The sequence below is a fragment of the Harpia harpyja genome, chromosome 3 (genome assembly GCF_026419915.1).
Source record: "Harpia harpyja isolate bHarHar1 chromosome 3, bHarHar1 primary haplotype, whole genome shotgun sequence".
In the NCBI taxonomy this organism is placed as follows: domain Eukaryota; kingdom Metazoa; phylum Chordata; class Aves; order Accipitriformes; family Accipitridae; genus Harpia; species Harpia harpyja.
This window is the reverse complement of record NC_068942.1, coordinates 79730035-79745097: the sequence shown is the minus strand read 5'-3', so window position 1 is coordinate 79745097 and position 15063 is coordinate 79730035. Positions and strand designations below refer to the sequence as shown.

The window sequence follows — 15063 nt, the reverse complement described above, 5'->3', positions numbered from 1 at the left end:
TTACTCGTACCGGACACCTCGGTGCAACGGGTACGGGCACACAGGCACGTATATACACACAGACATAGAGATAAATACAAACACGTACTCTGTACGCGGGACGGGCGGCCCCCACGACGCCCAGGCTGTTATGTTGGCGCCTGTCGCAATGCGCATGCGCGTCGCCTCACGCCTGCCATCCCCTCCGCGGCGGCAGGGGGCGCTGCGAGGCGCGGGGCGGGGCGGGCGCGCGCGCGGCCCTGCCCCCGGCGGCCATGGCCCTTCCCGGCATTCCCTATGAGCGGCGGCTGCTCATCATGGCGGACCCGAGAGACAAGGCGCTGCAGGATTACCGAAAGAAGCTGCTGGAGCATAAAGAGATCGACGGTCGCCTCAAGGAGTGTGAGCGTCTACTCCGGGGGTGGTCGCTGTGGGGTTCGCCGCTGTTAAGAGCACCGGGGAAACCCTGAGGGAAGCCGGTGGCCGCCGAGCCGTTGCCGGCGCTTCGTCATGGGCCGGGCCTAGCCGGGCCCCGCGGGGCAGCGGCCGGGCTGAGGGGAGGGAGGGCGGGCAGGGGCCCGGTCGGAGCGCTGCCGGTCGCCGTGGCTGTTTTCTTTTCCCCTTGGGAGGGCCCCGCCGGGCAGCCCGGGCCCTGGGGACCCCCCTTGCGTTGGGGTGGGCGGGAGGGTCAGGCCCTGTCGCCCCCAGATCGAGCTGTGCCGTTCTCTTTCCTCAGCCTTTCCCCCGCCGTAAGGTTCTTCTGTCAGCTTTTATTTTCCTGATGCAAACGTCCTCTCTTACATCTGTCCTGGCAGTAACATGTCCCCCCGTACAAACATCAGTGCCGTGCAGAAGCACTGGTACCTTTGAATTTGAGCTTTTTATGTTCTAGATTGGGTTTTTAGATGCCTTCTGCAGAGATTTTTCGCTAATAAGAGACACCGCTGTGTTGAGGATGGGCAGGCCCTGGAGTTGCTAAGCAGGGGCTCCGCTGTGCTCGCAGAAGGGAGGCTTACTGGGTGTGCAGATCCCCCACAATCTAGCTCTACCTGCTGCTGTTCTGCTGTAAAAGGGCCTGGTCACGAGTTACTGTTGGATTGAATGTCAGCAAAATCCTGTGTTCCTTTCCTTTTTCTAGTAAGGGAACAGCTGAAAGAGCTCACCAAGCAATATGAAAAGTCAGAAAATGATCTCAAGGCCTTGCAGAGTGTCGGGCAGGTACGTAAGAGAAACAAGGTCATAGCATCCTGTGGTGGTGGTTGACAGTGAACTTGCCTGGAAGTAGCATTTAAGTCCATTTTTGGTATCAAGAAAAACTAAGCGGGAACGTTACAGCTAACAGAAAGCGGAGCTGTACCGTCAGGGACAGAGACACTGAACATAGGGGTTAGAGAGGTTTCCTGTGTTTGTCCTGGTTAACAGGGATGTATTAAAGAAATAAAAGTACTGGCAAGTGGTGTGAAGCAAGAGAAAGAATTTCAAAGTTGACGGTCGTCTTCCATGTGCTGAAACACATTGAATGTTGTTTTGCAATGGTAATTTATCTGTAGGCTAATACTACATTTATTCTTTTGCAGATTGTTGGTGAGGTTCTTAAGCAGCTAACAGAAGAGAAATGTAAGTACACCGGATTGTTACGTTCTTTGAGATCGTGAAAATAAGCTTTTATAGTTAAAATCTGGCTAGAGATTTGGAGTAAAGAATTATGAGTATTGGTGATCTGAGTATTGGCAGAAGAATGTAATATACTGGATAGTTCAGAAGCGTAATTCAGAGCAGCGAATCAAGTAAATTTGATGTTTTTCTTTGATCTTCTCTTGCCAGTCATTGTGAAGGCTACAAATGGACCAAGATATGTGGTTGGCTGTCGTCGTCAGGTAGCTGATCTATATGAATATTTATTAAAATTTTGCTTTGGTCTTGAATATTAGCATTGCTTTTCATAAACTGGGTCCTTAGTGGGATTATGTGTTTTCTTCTTTAAGGTGTATGTGGCTATTTTATACTGGTATCTGCTTGCCCTCCCCCTTTGTAGCTGCTAGTAGTGTAACTTCCTAGTAAAGACAAAGCAGTCCACAGCACTCGTGGAACCTTGCATGTGTTTTATTCTTTTCACTGAGTTGAAGCTCTGTCTTTCTGCCGGATTTTGAACTCTCTGAAAATTAATCACTATGAAAACTTTATCAGTTGCGTAAGGTTCCCGTTGCTATGTTGTGAGCACGGCGTGTGACCATTACTGTCATAGTGCTGAGCTTTAGATTTGATGTTATGTAACTGTATGTTCTATGTAGCTCTTTAGGTATTTTTTTCTAATGCTTTTGCACTCCACTAAATAATTATGGTGGGCAAGGCCCCTGTTCTAAACACTTTGAGGGATTTTTAGTTGTCCTTATTGATGTTAAAAAAAGCTGTGGCACTTCTAGTCCACAGGACAACAGCTTTTTGACCTACAGCAAATTCTGTAGAAGTTAAGACACTTTAATACAGAACCTTGCTTCCAGCATAATCCATCTGCTGTAGTCAGCAAGAACCACTTAGAGGTACTCTTTGCTTTTTATTTTTATACAAAAGTATAAGGGATGTAGTGCAGGCATGGTTTAAAAAAATGCTTGTTGGTTAATTGAGCACTGAATGTGACCCACTTACAGTAATTAACACCTGTAGATCAGCTATTCCTCACCAATGCTGCCCATTAAGTAGGAACCACAATACTTAGTGCAAGTGTTCTGCAACTGTTGGGGGAGCAAAAGTGAATCTCTAGTTAGATTTTATTACACTCCTCCCTGACTTTGAGAAATGGAACCAAAGAAGAATATGTATGAAATGTTAGACACTAAGGTGTCTCTGAACAGAGAACAGCGATCCCAGGGAAGGATCATGTATCCTGAGAAGGCAGCAGCATTTTATGTAGTTATTTTAATGCACAAGTAAGTGTAAGATCTTTTAGCAGCTGTGACCTCTCAGTGCATCTTGAACTGATTCCTTAATGGTGGAGAAAGGTAACTGCAGTTGAGCTTTTAACACATCATGATTGTAGCATGTTCTCCTATATTATGGAAGTTGTAAAAAATAGAAATTCCTTCAGTAAAAGGAGCACAGGTGTAGTATTGATGTTAGAAGTGCTTTTCTTTATCTTTCTGAAGAGAAACTGTCGATCTTGGCAGAATTTTGAACTCTTACTGATTCTATGTAAAGAAAGAAAATGTGTTTGTAAGACTAATGTGCATATGTTTTGCGGTACCCAGAATCTCTGGATTAGCTTAAGGTTTGTACATGGAAGTTAAATTGAAGAACAATGTAATAGAACTCCAACATACAAAAGTTAACAAACTCTATTTAGATGATTCAGCCGAAATGGTGCTGTGGTGGCTGTAGGAGCTGAGGGGCAGCAAGCAAGTGGCAGAGCAGGGAGCCTACTGTACTTTGAAGAATTTAAAAAGAGGGGCAGAGGGGGGTTTCTAGCTGTCAGAGGAATTCCTGGTAAAGGCCCAGAATTAACAATACTTAGCAGTAAGCAGGGAGCAAAACTCATGCAATAAGTATTTTCCTATGCCATTGACTGTCAGTGGATTGTGTATTTCTCAGTAAGGATGGACCTTTTCTCCTCCTTTTAGAGACGAACTATTTGAGAAATGTGGGTACCAGTAAGTGTGTTAGTTCTTGTAGTATATATACAGATATCCTTGACTTTCCTGGAGTGTACCGATGAGATATGTTTTTGCTTGCATAAAACATCTGCAAGAATTGGTAGTATTGAAATGCTCTTTAAATACATAACTTTAAGCTTCATCCCTTTCAAGATGTTGTGGTGCAAACTCACTATTTCCTTTCACCAGAATGAACAAAGTACTTTTCTGGAACATAAGTATACTTAATTCCACTTCGGAGCACATGAGGTAGTCTTGAGGTTCTGCGTTGAAACAGAGATAAATGCTAAGGAAGAGGTTGTGCTTGGATGAGCCTGCCATTGCAACACATACTTTCAAGTTTATTCTTCAGTAAAAGCACTCTTTGATCTTAAAAGATCCTTGGTTTGATACCAGAGACTAAACAAACATATCCATGATTGTTTTCAAAATGTCAAAATATCAAGGCAAATAATTTCCCATGGAGTGTTTCATGGAGTAGAAGAACTAGTTTTTGATTAAAGTCCTTGTGGCTGTGCTGTGACCCTGTTTAAATTGAAACAAAATTACTTCCCTATCTAAAGTGCATTTCCTAAGGAATTCAAGGTCAAGTGTTTCTCTTTGTTTTCTTCCCACTGCAGAATAACATAAATCTATTGGCCAGTGTTGAATCTGATAGAATTTCAAGGTTTTACAGATTTCTTAAGATTAGGCAGCTGGAAAGAGGTCTTATTAGTGACCCCAGTAAGGGAGGAGTGACAGCTTGATCCTGAACACTACCAGAGACTGAAGAGCCCATGTGTGCAAGGGACCTTATAAATCCCCCTAGCGGGAGCAATGGGAAGCTTCAGGCAGTCCTTGCAAACGGTTGTCGAAATCCCTGTTTTTCAGACGCCATGTTGGTAAAGCTCAGAATAAATAGGTAAATAGGTTTCATATTCTTCGAATGGGGATTGGGTACCTCTTTTTTTTTTTTTTTTTTTTTTTTAAGAGAAGACATTAGAGTGGCAAGGTAATCTCTATGATTGTTGTTCAAGGTTGTGTTGTGTGAGAGGTGAGGCTGCTCTCCTAGACCAGGTTTCTTAAAAACAAAGTGAGAAATGCAAGTTAGTTGTTTTAATCCCAGAAGAATTTAGCAGGGGGTACTGGAATAGGACTGCTAATGTGTTAAAAAAAAATCTCATAAAAGTGGAGTAAGCAGACAAAAACTGCTGAGGCAGATGAGTAGGGCATCTGAGGTAAATGACAGCAAAAGAGTAAGAACTAGAACGGCTGACTTTGAAAATGGGCTATAACTACTTATGTGAAAATGTACAAATGATGGAAGGCTTGGAGAAAATAGGTTAGGGGCATCTATTTGCCCTTTCTGTCAGTCCAGAAATGAGAATGCCGTTGAGTAGAAGGGTGGCAAGTTTGGACTCAAATGGGCAGGCTGTTCCATGTGTCCTTAAAGGAGAATTGCTTAGTTGTTCTGAAACAGCTGGGTCTGTGCTGTGTTGAACAGAGGGGAGAATTAGATCTCTCACTAATCCAGTCAGATTGACAGCAGTGAAAAAGAAAAAAAAAAATTACAGTCTAGAAAACAGTATTTATTTTCAAAAGTGGCAGAGGTAAGTTAATGACTTGCTGTTCAAGATCTATTTCAACGTTAATAAAAATTATACCTGTGGTCTGTTAGTTTTGCTGGTGTCCAGCTGTGACAACCAACAGGTTCATTGGTCTAGGCCAGCTCCTGGATTGCTTCTCCTGAAGATCACGTTTCCATGAAACAGCGGGCCAGCTTTTTCCCAGTTTAAGCATTCCCAAAACCAGTGGTGATGGGCACAGAGTTTACTAAATGAGCTGCTTGGCAAGGCTCAGTGGCTTTGTTTTCTTCTTGTGTGTGATGGAGCAAAGAGTGCAAACTACAGTAAACATCTTGGCTAAAACCAGACGTTGTTTTGGAGTGTGGTTCTAATGGAAATACCTTCTTTGTGACTAGCTTGACAAAAGTAAGCTGAAGCCGGGGACAAGAGTTGCTCTGGATATGACCACTCTGACTATTATGAGGTAGGTTTCTGTTCTACGACTGCTCTTCTGCTCATCATATAAAGGGGGAAAAAACAGTGATCTGAGTAGGTTACACAAAGGTTTGAATAATCAGTTCTGTAATATTTTGTAAATGTTTTCTGCAAAGCAGGGCTTAAGGAAGGACAATTACTTTGAGGGAAGACTTATGTGTCTATCATATATGATTTAAAAAGAAATTGGTTTTCTTTAAAAAAAACAGTTAAAACTTGGCATTTTCAGCAGTTTTTGAAGCTTTTGTTTGGTTTAAAACTTGAGAAAGTTGGCTAGGTTTGGGGTTTATTCTGTGTTTTCAGCAAACATTTGTCTTGTTATCAAGGTGGGAAGAGAAGAAATAATTTTCATAGTTGCTGTAAAATTTATTGCAATAACTTTACAAATATGTCTGCACAGTGAGAAATGTCTACTCTTAACTCTTTTTTCCAGATATTTGCCAAGGGAAGTGGATCCATTGGTTTATAATATGTCTCATGAAGATCCAGGGGATGTTTCGTATTCTGAGATTGGAGGGTTGTCGGAACAAATCAGAGAGCTGCGAGAGGTATCCAGTATTTCAAAAATGCTTACCAAATAGTGGGATGTGTTCTGAGTGAAGTTTTTTAGTACAAAAATGTCTTACTGATGTTTGTCCTAAACTATCATAAGACAGACTGTTAAAGGATCCTATCAGATGAGCGCTTTCCATGTTTCATCAACTTAGACCACGTTTTCCTATACTAGAAGATAACTTCTGAAGTGTTGTTTAAATGTTTTCCAGCTTTGTAATTCTCTTTGTGACAAACAGCATTGTGATTGCGGGGTGCTGGTGCACTCATACTGAAGTAATCCTGTTAGTTTGGGCATCAGTGCTGCAGGCTGTGCAAGCCTGCCCAGGAATGCGGGTGTTTGAAGACGAGCTCATGCTGCTGTGAGCCAACTGACTGTAACAGAGATTGCTTGTGTGCTGTCCACACATCTTGCAGCAGTAGAGAAAGATTATTCTAAACACCAAAGGCCAGTTCTCAAACTGGTTATATCTTATCTACTGTTACAGAAGTTTGGATTGAGATTAAAATGAAGAAAATCCTCTGAAGAGGGTTTGAAGGATCTGAGACCCATTAGGCTGAGGGAGTGCCATAAAGTCAAGTGGGAGGGCATAGATAGGATTGGTTTGCTGGTTGTCAAACTTGAATTTTGCACAAAAACTACTAGAATCGCTCTGGGTAGTGGTATTACGACCGCAGCAAAACATGGTTTGAGCAAAGAGCATCGAGAGAAACAAGCCATTGCAGAGCTGAAGTCTGAACAACAAGGGCAGGATTGTGGATCGTTCCATTAGATCAATCTGACATTTTCTTACATAACTGTTTCTCATACAAGATATGCTGCACGGATAAATAAGAATGCAGGTGTCTGGAAAACAGGCTGGCAAGTGTACCATTAGCTTCCTGGGATTGCTGATCTATTTTAAAATGCAGAGACTCATTTTGTTTATCTGTCTCTTCACAGGTAATAGAATTGCCGCTTACCAACCCAGAATTATTCCAGCGTGTGGGAATTATACCTCCAAAAGGCTGCTTGCTCTACGGCCCCCCCGGTGAGTCTCCTGAAAGGGTAATGCATGCTTAGTTGTCACTCTCAAACTGTGGCAGTAGCCTTGTTTGTTTCTTTTTGTTTGCTTGTTTCTTTTTTTTTTTTTTTTTTTAAAAAGTTGCTAGCATGCAATGTTGGGTTACTAGTTAAACAGTTTCAATCTCTTGTCTGTCCAGGTACAGGGAAAACACTTTTGGCCAGAGCCGTTGCTAGCCAGCTTGATTGTAACTTTCTAAAGGTAGTGTAATTTTACTCTTGCACTCACGCATATGCACACATGCTTAATCTGTTTGCACTCCAGTCTCTTCATTCACGTGTCTCTTGTCTTTCAAAAGGTGGTGTCGAGTTCGATAGTGGACAAGTACATTGGTGAAAGTGCTCGACTGATCAGAGAGATGTTCAATTATGCCAGAGATCATCAGCCATGTATCATTTTCATGGATGAGATAGATGCTATTGGTAAGGCTAAAGGCCTGGAGGATGGCTAGAGTCTCCTTTTAACGCTGAAATTGGCTATAAAGCCACAGTCTGTCTTCTCCAAAGAGAGTGTGCATGCATGTTTGTTCAGAAGAAACATAACAGGACAAGTGGTTCAGCTTCCTCCTGGAACTATTAGAGCTAGCTTAGAACCATACCTGTTCATATGTGGCTTGGATATTTTTGACTACATGAAAAAGCATTTTAAAAATGTGTGTGTTTAACTCTTTAAATACCACCCCTACTTCCCCCCAGTTTAAAAGGGATACCTAATTGTCTTCAGATTTAGTATTATATGGAGGCAAAAATAAAGTACTGTAACTTAGGAGTTTGGTATGCTGCAGGTGGTCGCCGTTTTTCTGAAGGCACCTCAGCTGATAGAGAAATTCAGAGGACTCTGATGGAGGTGAGCGTCTAATCCTTGACTACGTACTGTACAGTCCACGCTAAGTAATAATACAGATGTGAATTGTTACAATGTGATCTGGCTTGGTAGAACTTTTTCTGAGTTAATAATTTTAAGCTAAAAGTGAACTAGATGCTGCTTTTACAAAAGGCAGCTGCACATCCTGATAACTCAGCCATGCATTCAACTTGGAGACTAATTGAAAGAAAAATTGCTGAAATTATTTGGGATATTTTCTCTTCTTACTGTGACTTGGCTTTGCTGCTGCTTGCTGCATCTTCTTTTGAAGGTTTTGGAGGGCCCCTCTTTCTTAAAGAAGGGAAAGCAGAGCTTTTCTCCTTTAGTCCCAAAGACACTTACTCTATACAATTTTAGAACTGTTACAGTTTGATTTTCAAAACTAAGAGGAGAAGTAGTTGTATTTCTTTGTTTCTGTACTAATTGCTCTGGTAAACAGGGTTGTGTGAAGGGAATTTTAAAACCACTGGTGACAATTAAGAATTCTGAAGCTAATGGGAAACTTCAGTGGCCTATGTTTGCAAACAGTTTGTCCGGTTCAAAAGAATGCGTCTGCCTTACATAAAGAATTAAATCACTGTGATCAAAGAGCAAGTACTTTGAATCTTCACAATGAAATGTCTCCGTACATGTGTATTAGTATTCTAGAGGCTGTTCTCCAAGTCTAATTTAAATGTCCTGGACTTACTGCAATACAATCAAAATGTGTCAGCCAACCATTGGCTCCTTTAGTACTTGCGCTGTTTTCATTGCCTTATTGTTTTAGGCAAGTCTTTCACGTTTGAGTTCTGCTTTGCTCAAGATCTTTTTCTCTGAGCAAAGCATTTTCAAGTGTCTCGCTTAAGCTCTTCTTTATTGCTTATAGAATATGCAGGGGGCTGTGGCCTTTCATTAAAAGGCTTGTAGCGTTTTTCTTCTGATTTTTCTTTACTGCTCATACATCTTGATGAAAATACTTGTGCAGAAAATAAGTACAATAGATCACACTAGGAAGGTTTTGGGTTTTTTAAAAACAAACTTCTGTTTTCTCTTAGTTATTGAATCAGATGGATGGATTCGATACTCTGCACAGAGTTAAAATGATCATGGCTACTAACAGACCAGACACACTGGACCCTGCACTTCTGCGGCCTGGAAGACTGGATAGAAAAATCCGTGAGTTACTGCTTCACAGTGGCTGGAAGGAGGGTATTATCCATATGAGCTGCGGTTTTTCACTTTTATTAAAGCTGTAATTCTTTCTAGATATTGATCTACCAAATGAACAAGCCAGATTAGATATTTTGAAGATTCATGCAGGTCCTATCACTAAACATGGTGAAATAGGTAAGTAGGAAGCTACCTGGATATCCTACTTCTGTTTGTAAAAATGTGAAGAGGGTGAGTTGTTAACAATGACTGCCCTTCTAATTCCTACCCTTACACTGGCCACACAACTTCCTCTCTTGGAAGTCTCCTTTTTTTTTTTTTTTTTTTTCTTTTTTCTTTTAATGCATCGTGATTGAACTGTTGCTAAGTCTTCCTTTGAAAAGGAAAACTGAATATAACCCCCTGGAGCACAGTTGTAAACTGGAAAATCAGCATGGTTCTCATCAGGTAGTTTCCTGTTTCTAAAGGAATACCTTAATGCAAGTAAACAGCATTTTCATTAGTCCCCCCAAAGAAAGAGAAATTGTTGCTGCAGAAGTCTGAAAACAGTAAAGAATCTTTAAAAGTCATGGAGAAACTTACTTTGGAGTTCGGAGATGGTGTAATGAAAACCTTGTTGTCTGAAACAAAGCTTGTCTTTGGTTAGTGGTGGAGAGAGCTCTCTCCAGAGCATAAGGGAGAGAAGTATCAATCAGATAAAATGGGGAAGGTTTATTTAATGACTCTGTTACTCTAGGCTGCCCAGAGTCTTAGTTTTACTGTGACACTTCAGAGCTTTCCTCAAGAAAACTGTAATTGTGATTTGCCTTTAAAACGACGTTGGCTGCCTTTTATTTCAGTAGGGCCCCACAGACCCTGCCTGCTTGTTCCCAGCCCCATGCAACCCGCCCCCGCCTCTTTGCTGACATGAGCTATTCATGCAGCCAGGCAGCGCGATCTGGATAGTGGAAATGATCTCGTTCACCATCTGGCTGCATGAGCAGCTGCAGCTCAACAGAGGGGGTGACTCGGGAGCAGGAATGAGCTGGGGGAGGGCGAGAGGGTTGAGGATTGCTTAATGTTGGCTTAAACGTGCATGCATGTGACTATAGTCTAAGATACAGAAGAAGCTCCAAAGCAAATCACGAACCTGAGGTGAAGTACTTCATCCTTTTTCTCCTATCTTTGGGCACTGGAGTGGAAGCAGGGTAGGATCATTCCTTTACACCATTTAGCAGGCTGAGATGTCAGATGAGTACTAGCTAAATTTCTGAATGTGATGTGGGAAGACCATGATGCTCAGCTTTGAGATCCTGAAAGGAAGGCTAGAACTTACTGGCAAGGTCGGGTGTGAATTGCATTAAAATCCAAAGATAATGACCTGTTCCAGGTTCCAGCGTGAGATTCTCCTGCTCTAGTACTGGTGTCTGCAAGGTTTGTAAGTTCAGAGTCTTCAGTGATGTTCAACATTGCTTGGTCCTGTTGCTTGGTTTTTTTGACTTTCCAATTATTGGAAGACTTGTTTATAGGACATTGTGCTACATGGAATTAAAATACAGTTGAAGAATTTCTAATCTCTAGGGGGTTTTTTTTTGGACTTAATATAAAAACGTTCAGTTCAAATTTTTTTAATTTCATACAGAAGGTAAACTGTTTTGAAAAGTTTCGCAGAAAAGTTGATTTTTTTTTTTTAAATAATCAGCCTTGCAAAAATCAGAACTTGCTGGAGGCTCAACAGACACAGTGTTTTAGAGATTGATTCTAGAAACTATAACCATAGCCACTTTTTTAGTAAATATATGTGCATAAAATACGAGGCTTAATATATCAAGACATTAAATGCTTTTAGTAGATGCAGTTGTTATGAGTGGAAAGGGACTGAGTTATGATCACTTGGAGATAAGTTTCTGGTTTTTTTAAATAAGAACATTGCCTTGATGTAGCTTTTCTTGCATTTCATGTTGATGCTTGTAACCACAAGTTAGTAACTTTGGCATTTAATTATATAATACAAGCTTTTGGCTGCAATACATTTCTGTTTTAATGACGGGGTAATACAGCTGATTATTTCAGTTCATTTAATTTATCAGTCTAATGGACAGCTGTCTATTTGCACTGAAATCACAGTAAAGTGTTTCTTTGTTAGCTAGATATGTATTTTGGCGGCATCCATAACGGGAAGTGTGAATTTATTTCTAATTGACATTTGTGTTTTATGAATAGATTATGAAGCAATTGTGAAGCTTTCAGATGGCTTTAATGGAGCAGACTTGAGAAATGTCTGTACCGAAGCAGGTATTTTCTTAACTCTTAACTTTGATATGCTGAGTCTTGGTTACTGCTAAACATTTGAGCTGTTTCTCCGATACTTCTGTCAATGGATTAAAATCAGGAGGTCAAAAATATTTTGCTGGAACGCGGAGCTTGTTCACTGATGGCTCATTTTTTGTATTCCTTTCTTAAGGGCTAGGTAGCATTTACTTAATGGAATGTTAGCACCTGGACAGTACCAAAATGCCAGAACAGTTGCATATTTCACAGTGTGTCACGTGTGTCTGGACTGTTAAGCACAAGCAGCAGCATGGTGATATGCCCTGAAGCTTTGATGGAACAACTTGAACAAAATCTCTTTTCTTTCTTCCAAGTTTCCTTATGACCTATACAGTCACCCAGAACTTGATTCTTTACATGCTCCCTCTAAGGTTACAGCCAAGTCTCTTATCAGGTCTGCAGATAACCCAGCTAGGCATACCAACAGTCCAGCTGATACGTGCAGATCTGCTGCCAGTTCGGAGCAGTAGCACTGCATTCATGTGACATTGCGCCTGCTAATATCCCCTGCCATACACAAGCTGGATCTGCACAGAGTTACGTGCATTTGTGACGTGTGGTATAAAAGATCTCTGTAGTTCAGGTTCAGAACGATGGGAGATAGAAAACAGCCATACCATTTCTGAGCTGGAGCTGGCCTCTAACCACTTGTTGGCTGAGTATCGTGGCGTATGTTGTACTGTCTCATAAGAACTAGATGCATTCCAGAAACAGCGATGGTACCCATTTTTCTCCTTTTTGCAGAGAATCCGAGTCTCTTAGTACCTGGGTGATAAAATAGTTAATACTATTTTATGCTTTTTCCACATTATAATTTCATTGTACGCTTAGGGCTTGCCTACATTGGAAGGCTGAGTAACGCAGTAAATACACACTCACAGTTTAAAGCAAGTTATACTTTTCTTCTTAGTGATCACCTAGTTCAGAAAGGGGACCTCATTGAAGTTTACTCCTCTTCCCAACACTCAAGACCTGCATGTGAAAGTCTACATGCAGACAGTGTAACTTGGATCCGTTCTCACTTTAACTTGAGCGAATCTTTATGTACTGTCTTCTCTGTACTGTTGCTGCAAGAAGCACCAGCTTATTGCTGTTAAATTATTCTTCGCAGGTATGTTTGCGATCCGTGCCGATCATGACTTTGTAGTTCAGGAAGACTTCATGAAAGCTGTTAGAAAAGTGGCTGATTCTAAGAAGCTGGAGTCCAAGCTTGACTACAAACCTGTTTAAATTAACCATACAATTTGTGATTGACTGCACATGTCATGCTGGGTTAATTGTATAAAAAGAGAGAAATAATGTACCTCTTGATTATTATTGTAAGCTGTTTGTGTAACGTGTAGCTAGTAATTTGGTAACACTAGTTGCAAGTTGGCTACAGAAGTGTGTTTCCTGTACAGTTCTGAAATACAATATTCATTACAGCCCAGGTTAAGTAAAACGTGTGGAGATGTGTTCTCTTAGCAATTACGGTGTGAATTTACAAATGTGCCTGAATGGTTTAGCAGACTTTAAGAAAGTCAGTTAATTTCTTGACTTTTTTTATATCGGTATATTTCCTTTCCCCAAACAGTTTATGAATAAAACTTGTTTAAATCTGCTTATCCTGGTGTACCTTCTCTGTAACTCTTGAAGAGAGTTGAGTTCTGTGTCTTCAGCATTTGAAGAGCAATTTTTCTCTGGCGTAAGGATTGTATTGGAGTCCTATGCCATACATACCAAATGGAGGCAACCCTTCCCTCGGGCAGAGGAGGGCAAGTGGTATTTATGTACTCCTTCACTGCTGAAGTCCGGGAAGAGGATTTAGCTGAGCTAGCATTTAATTCCTCAGAATGCGAGAAGTAAACAAGTCTTTTAAAATGTTTGCCATCATCCCTTCTGGTAGGATAACTCCTATGCTGAATGCCAGATTATAGACAAAAGCATCTAAGTGGAGGTGCAGAAACTGATAGCAGTTTGATATATAGAAGTTTTGATTACAGCTTTTGGGGTAGTGGGGGAAATATGCAAGATGGATTTCCTTTCCAAGTTCCCCTTTCAGCTGCTCTGTAGCCAGGAACTGTCCAATATACTTTGAACCTGTGCCGCTTTAGACATGCAAAGTGGTGTACCTAATACTTCTGGAGCTCTGAACAGGGCTTTGCCTGCACCTTACCAGGTTGGAATTTTGCTGTATGGGGGTTGCCTTTATGTTCCCTGGGAGCTGACTGCTGCAGCTGTTTGAGTAACCACAGAAAAAAGTAAAAACATAGAGGCTAAGGTGTTGGTGTTCTTAAGGGCGTCTGTTCGCTATGCTTTTTTTTTTTGCTTTCTGATCAGTTCCACCCCCAGGGCTGTGCATGCAGATCGACCAACTGCACTGTGCAACTTACCTGAATGTTGCACTGGAAGAGTAGTGTACTAGACTGTACTTCTAATTATCCTAATTGGATTACTCTGGGCATGCTCAGCTGACAGACAAGTACATGAGATTAACTCTAGATTTACCAGGAAACACACTGCTTAACAGCATCTCCCTGTCAGTTTTAATAGCTGTGTGTTTTTATCTTTCCCCATCGCTGCAAGACAAAACAGGCAGCATAAGGTGTAGAACAGTTACACCAGGACAGGCAACAATATTTTAATGTTTATGTGGTTAATGGTTGTTACGGACCTTTTTTCTGGTTAGTAATGAAAACTTCCTATTGTGACTGTCAGAAGACGCAAATCTCAGTTTTAGTTTACTGGAACACTGGTTTGAGTGCACCTCGTACAGAGCTGCTAGGTCTGGGTGCTACAGCCAGTGTTCATGGAACAATTAGAAAGTTAAATAAAAGTCAGTTTCTGAGCACTACAGTGATGTAAATAGTGAGCTGAGCATCTGGCATTACCGTGGAGGAGGGTAAAAGGTGGCAAACTGTTTCCTGAATCCCTGGGAATGGTTATAGCTTATTTTTGAAGTCTGGGCCGTAAGCTAAGGCCACCGACACCTGTCCCTGTTCCTATTCTCGATGCCAGCTGGAGGTGGGAGCTGCAGTTTTACTGTTGCTTTCTCCTTTGCCGTTTCATTTTTCCTCTTTCACTGAAAGGAAATTGCAGCGCTGAAGGAACAGTTGCTGAAGTGTGGTTGTCGAAAGTTTCTCAAAGGGGAAATGAGCAAAGTGTTTAAATAGTTTGGGGTGGTATCTTAAGAGTCCAGCAGAGCACGGGACAGGGAACCTCAAAAAGAGGAAAAATAAGTTCCTGCCCCAAGACTGGTGTGTCAGAGGGCATCTCCCACATGCAGAGAGGACCTGTTTGAAAATGACCTCGTTTGCGGCATCAGCTAAAATTTGAGGCAGGCAGTGTCAGCGTCTTTCTGATGACGGATAAAACGAGTGTCTGCTTGCCAAAATGGAAGCGGTCTGCTCTGCGTGCGAGGAGAAAGAGACCGCAAGCCATGGCAGGGCGAGGGGAAGGCGACGAGAAGAACATCTTGGG

The 15063-nt window shown here is 41.6% G+C and overlaps 1 protein-coding gene across 1 annotated transcript; it reads left to right on the top strand.

Annotated features, from left to right (window-relative positions):
- Nucleotides 1–212: 212 nt before the first annotated feature.
- Nucleotides 213–13208, top strand: PSMC6 (proteasome 26S subunit, ATPase 6). The gene is made up of 14 exons (XM_052783615.1): nucleotides 213–381; nucleotides 1118–1197; nucleotides 1557–1596; nucleotides 1804–1856; nucleotides 5587–5654; nucleotides 6099–6213; nucleotides 7161–7248; nucleotides 7421–7482; nucleotides 7580–7703; nucleotides 8066–8127; nucleotides 9180–9300; nucleotides 9391–9471; nucleotides 11497–11568; nucleotides 12716–13208. Exons 1-14 carry the CDS (start codon nucleotides 255–257, stop codon nucleotides 12832–12834), a joined length of 1212 nt encoding a protein of 403 aa, XP_052639575.1. The 5' UTR covers nucleotides 213–254; the 3' UTR covers nucleotides 12835–13208.
- Nucleotides 13209–15063: the final 1855 nt, after the last annotated feature.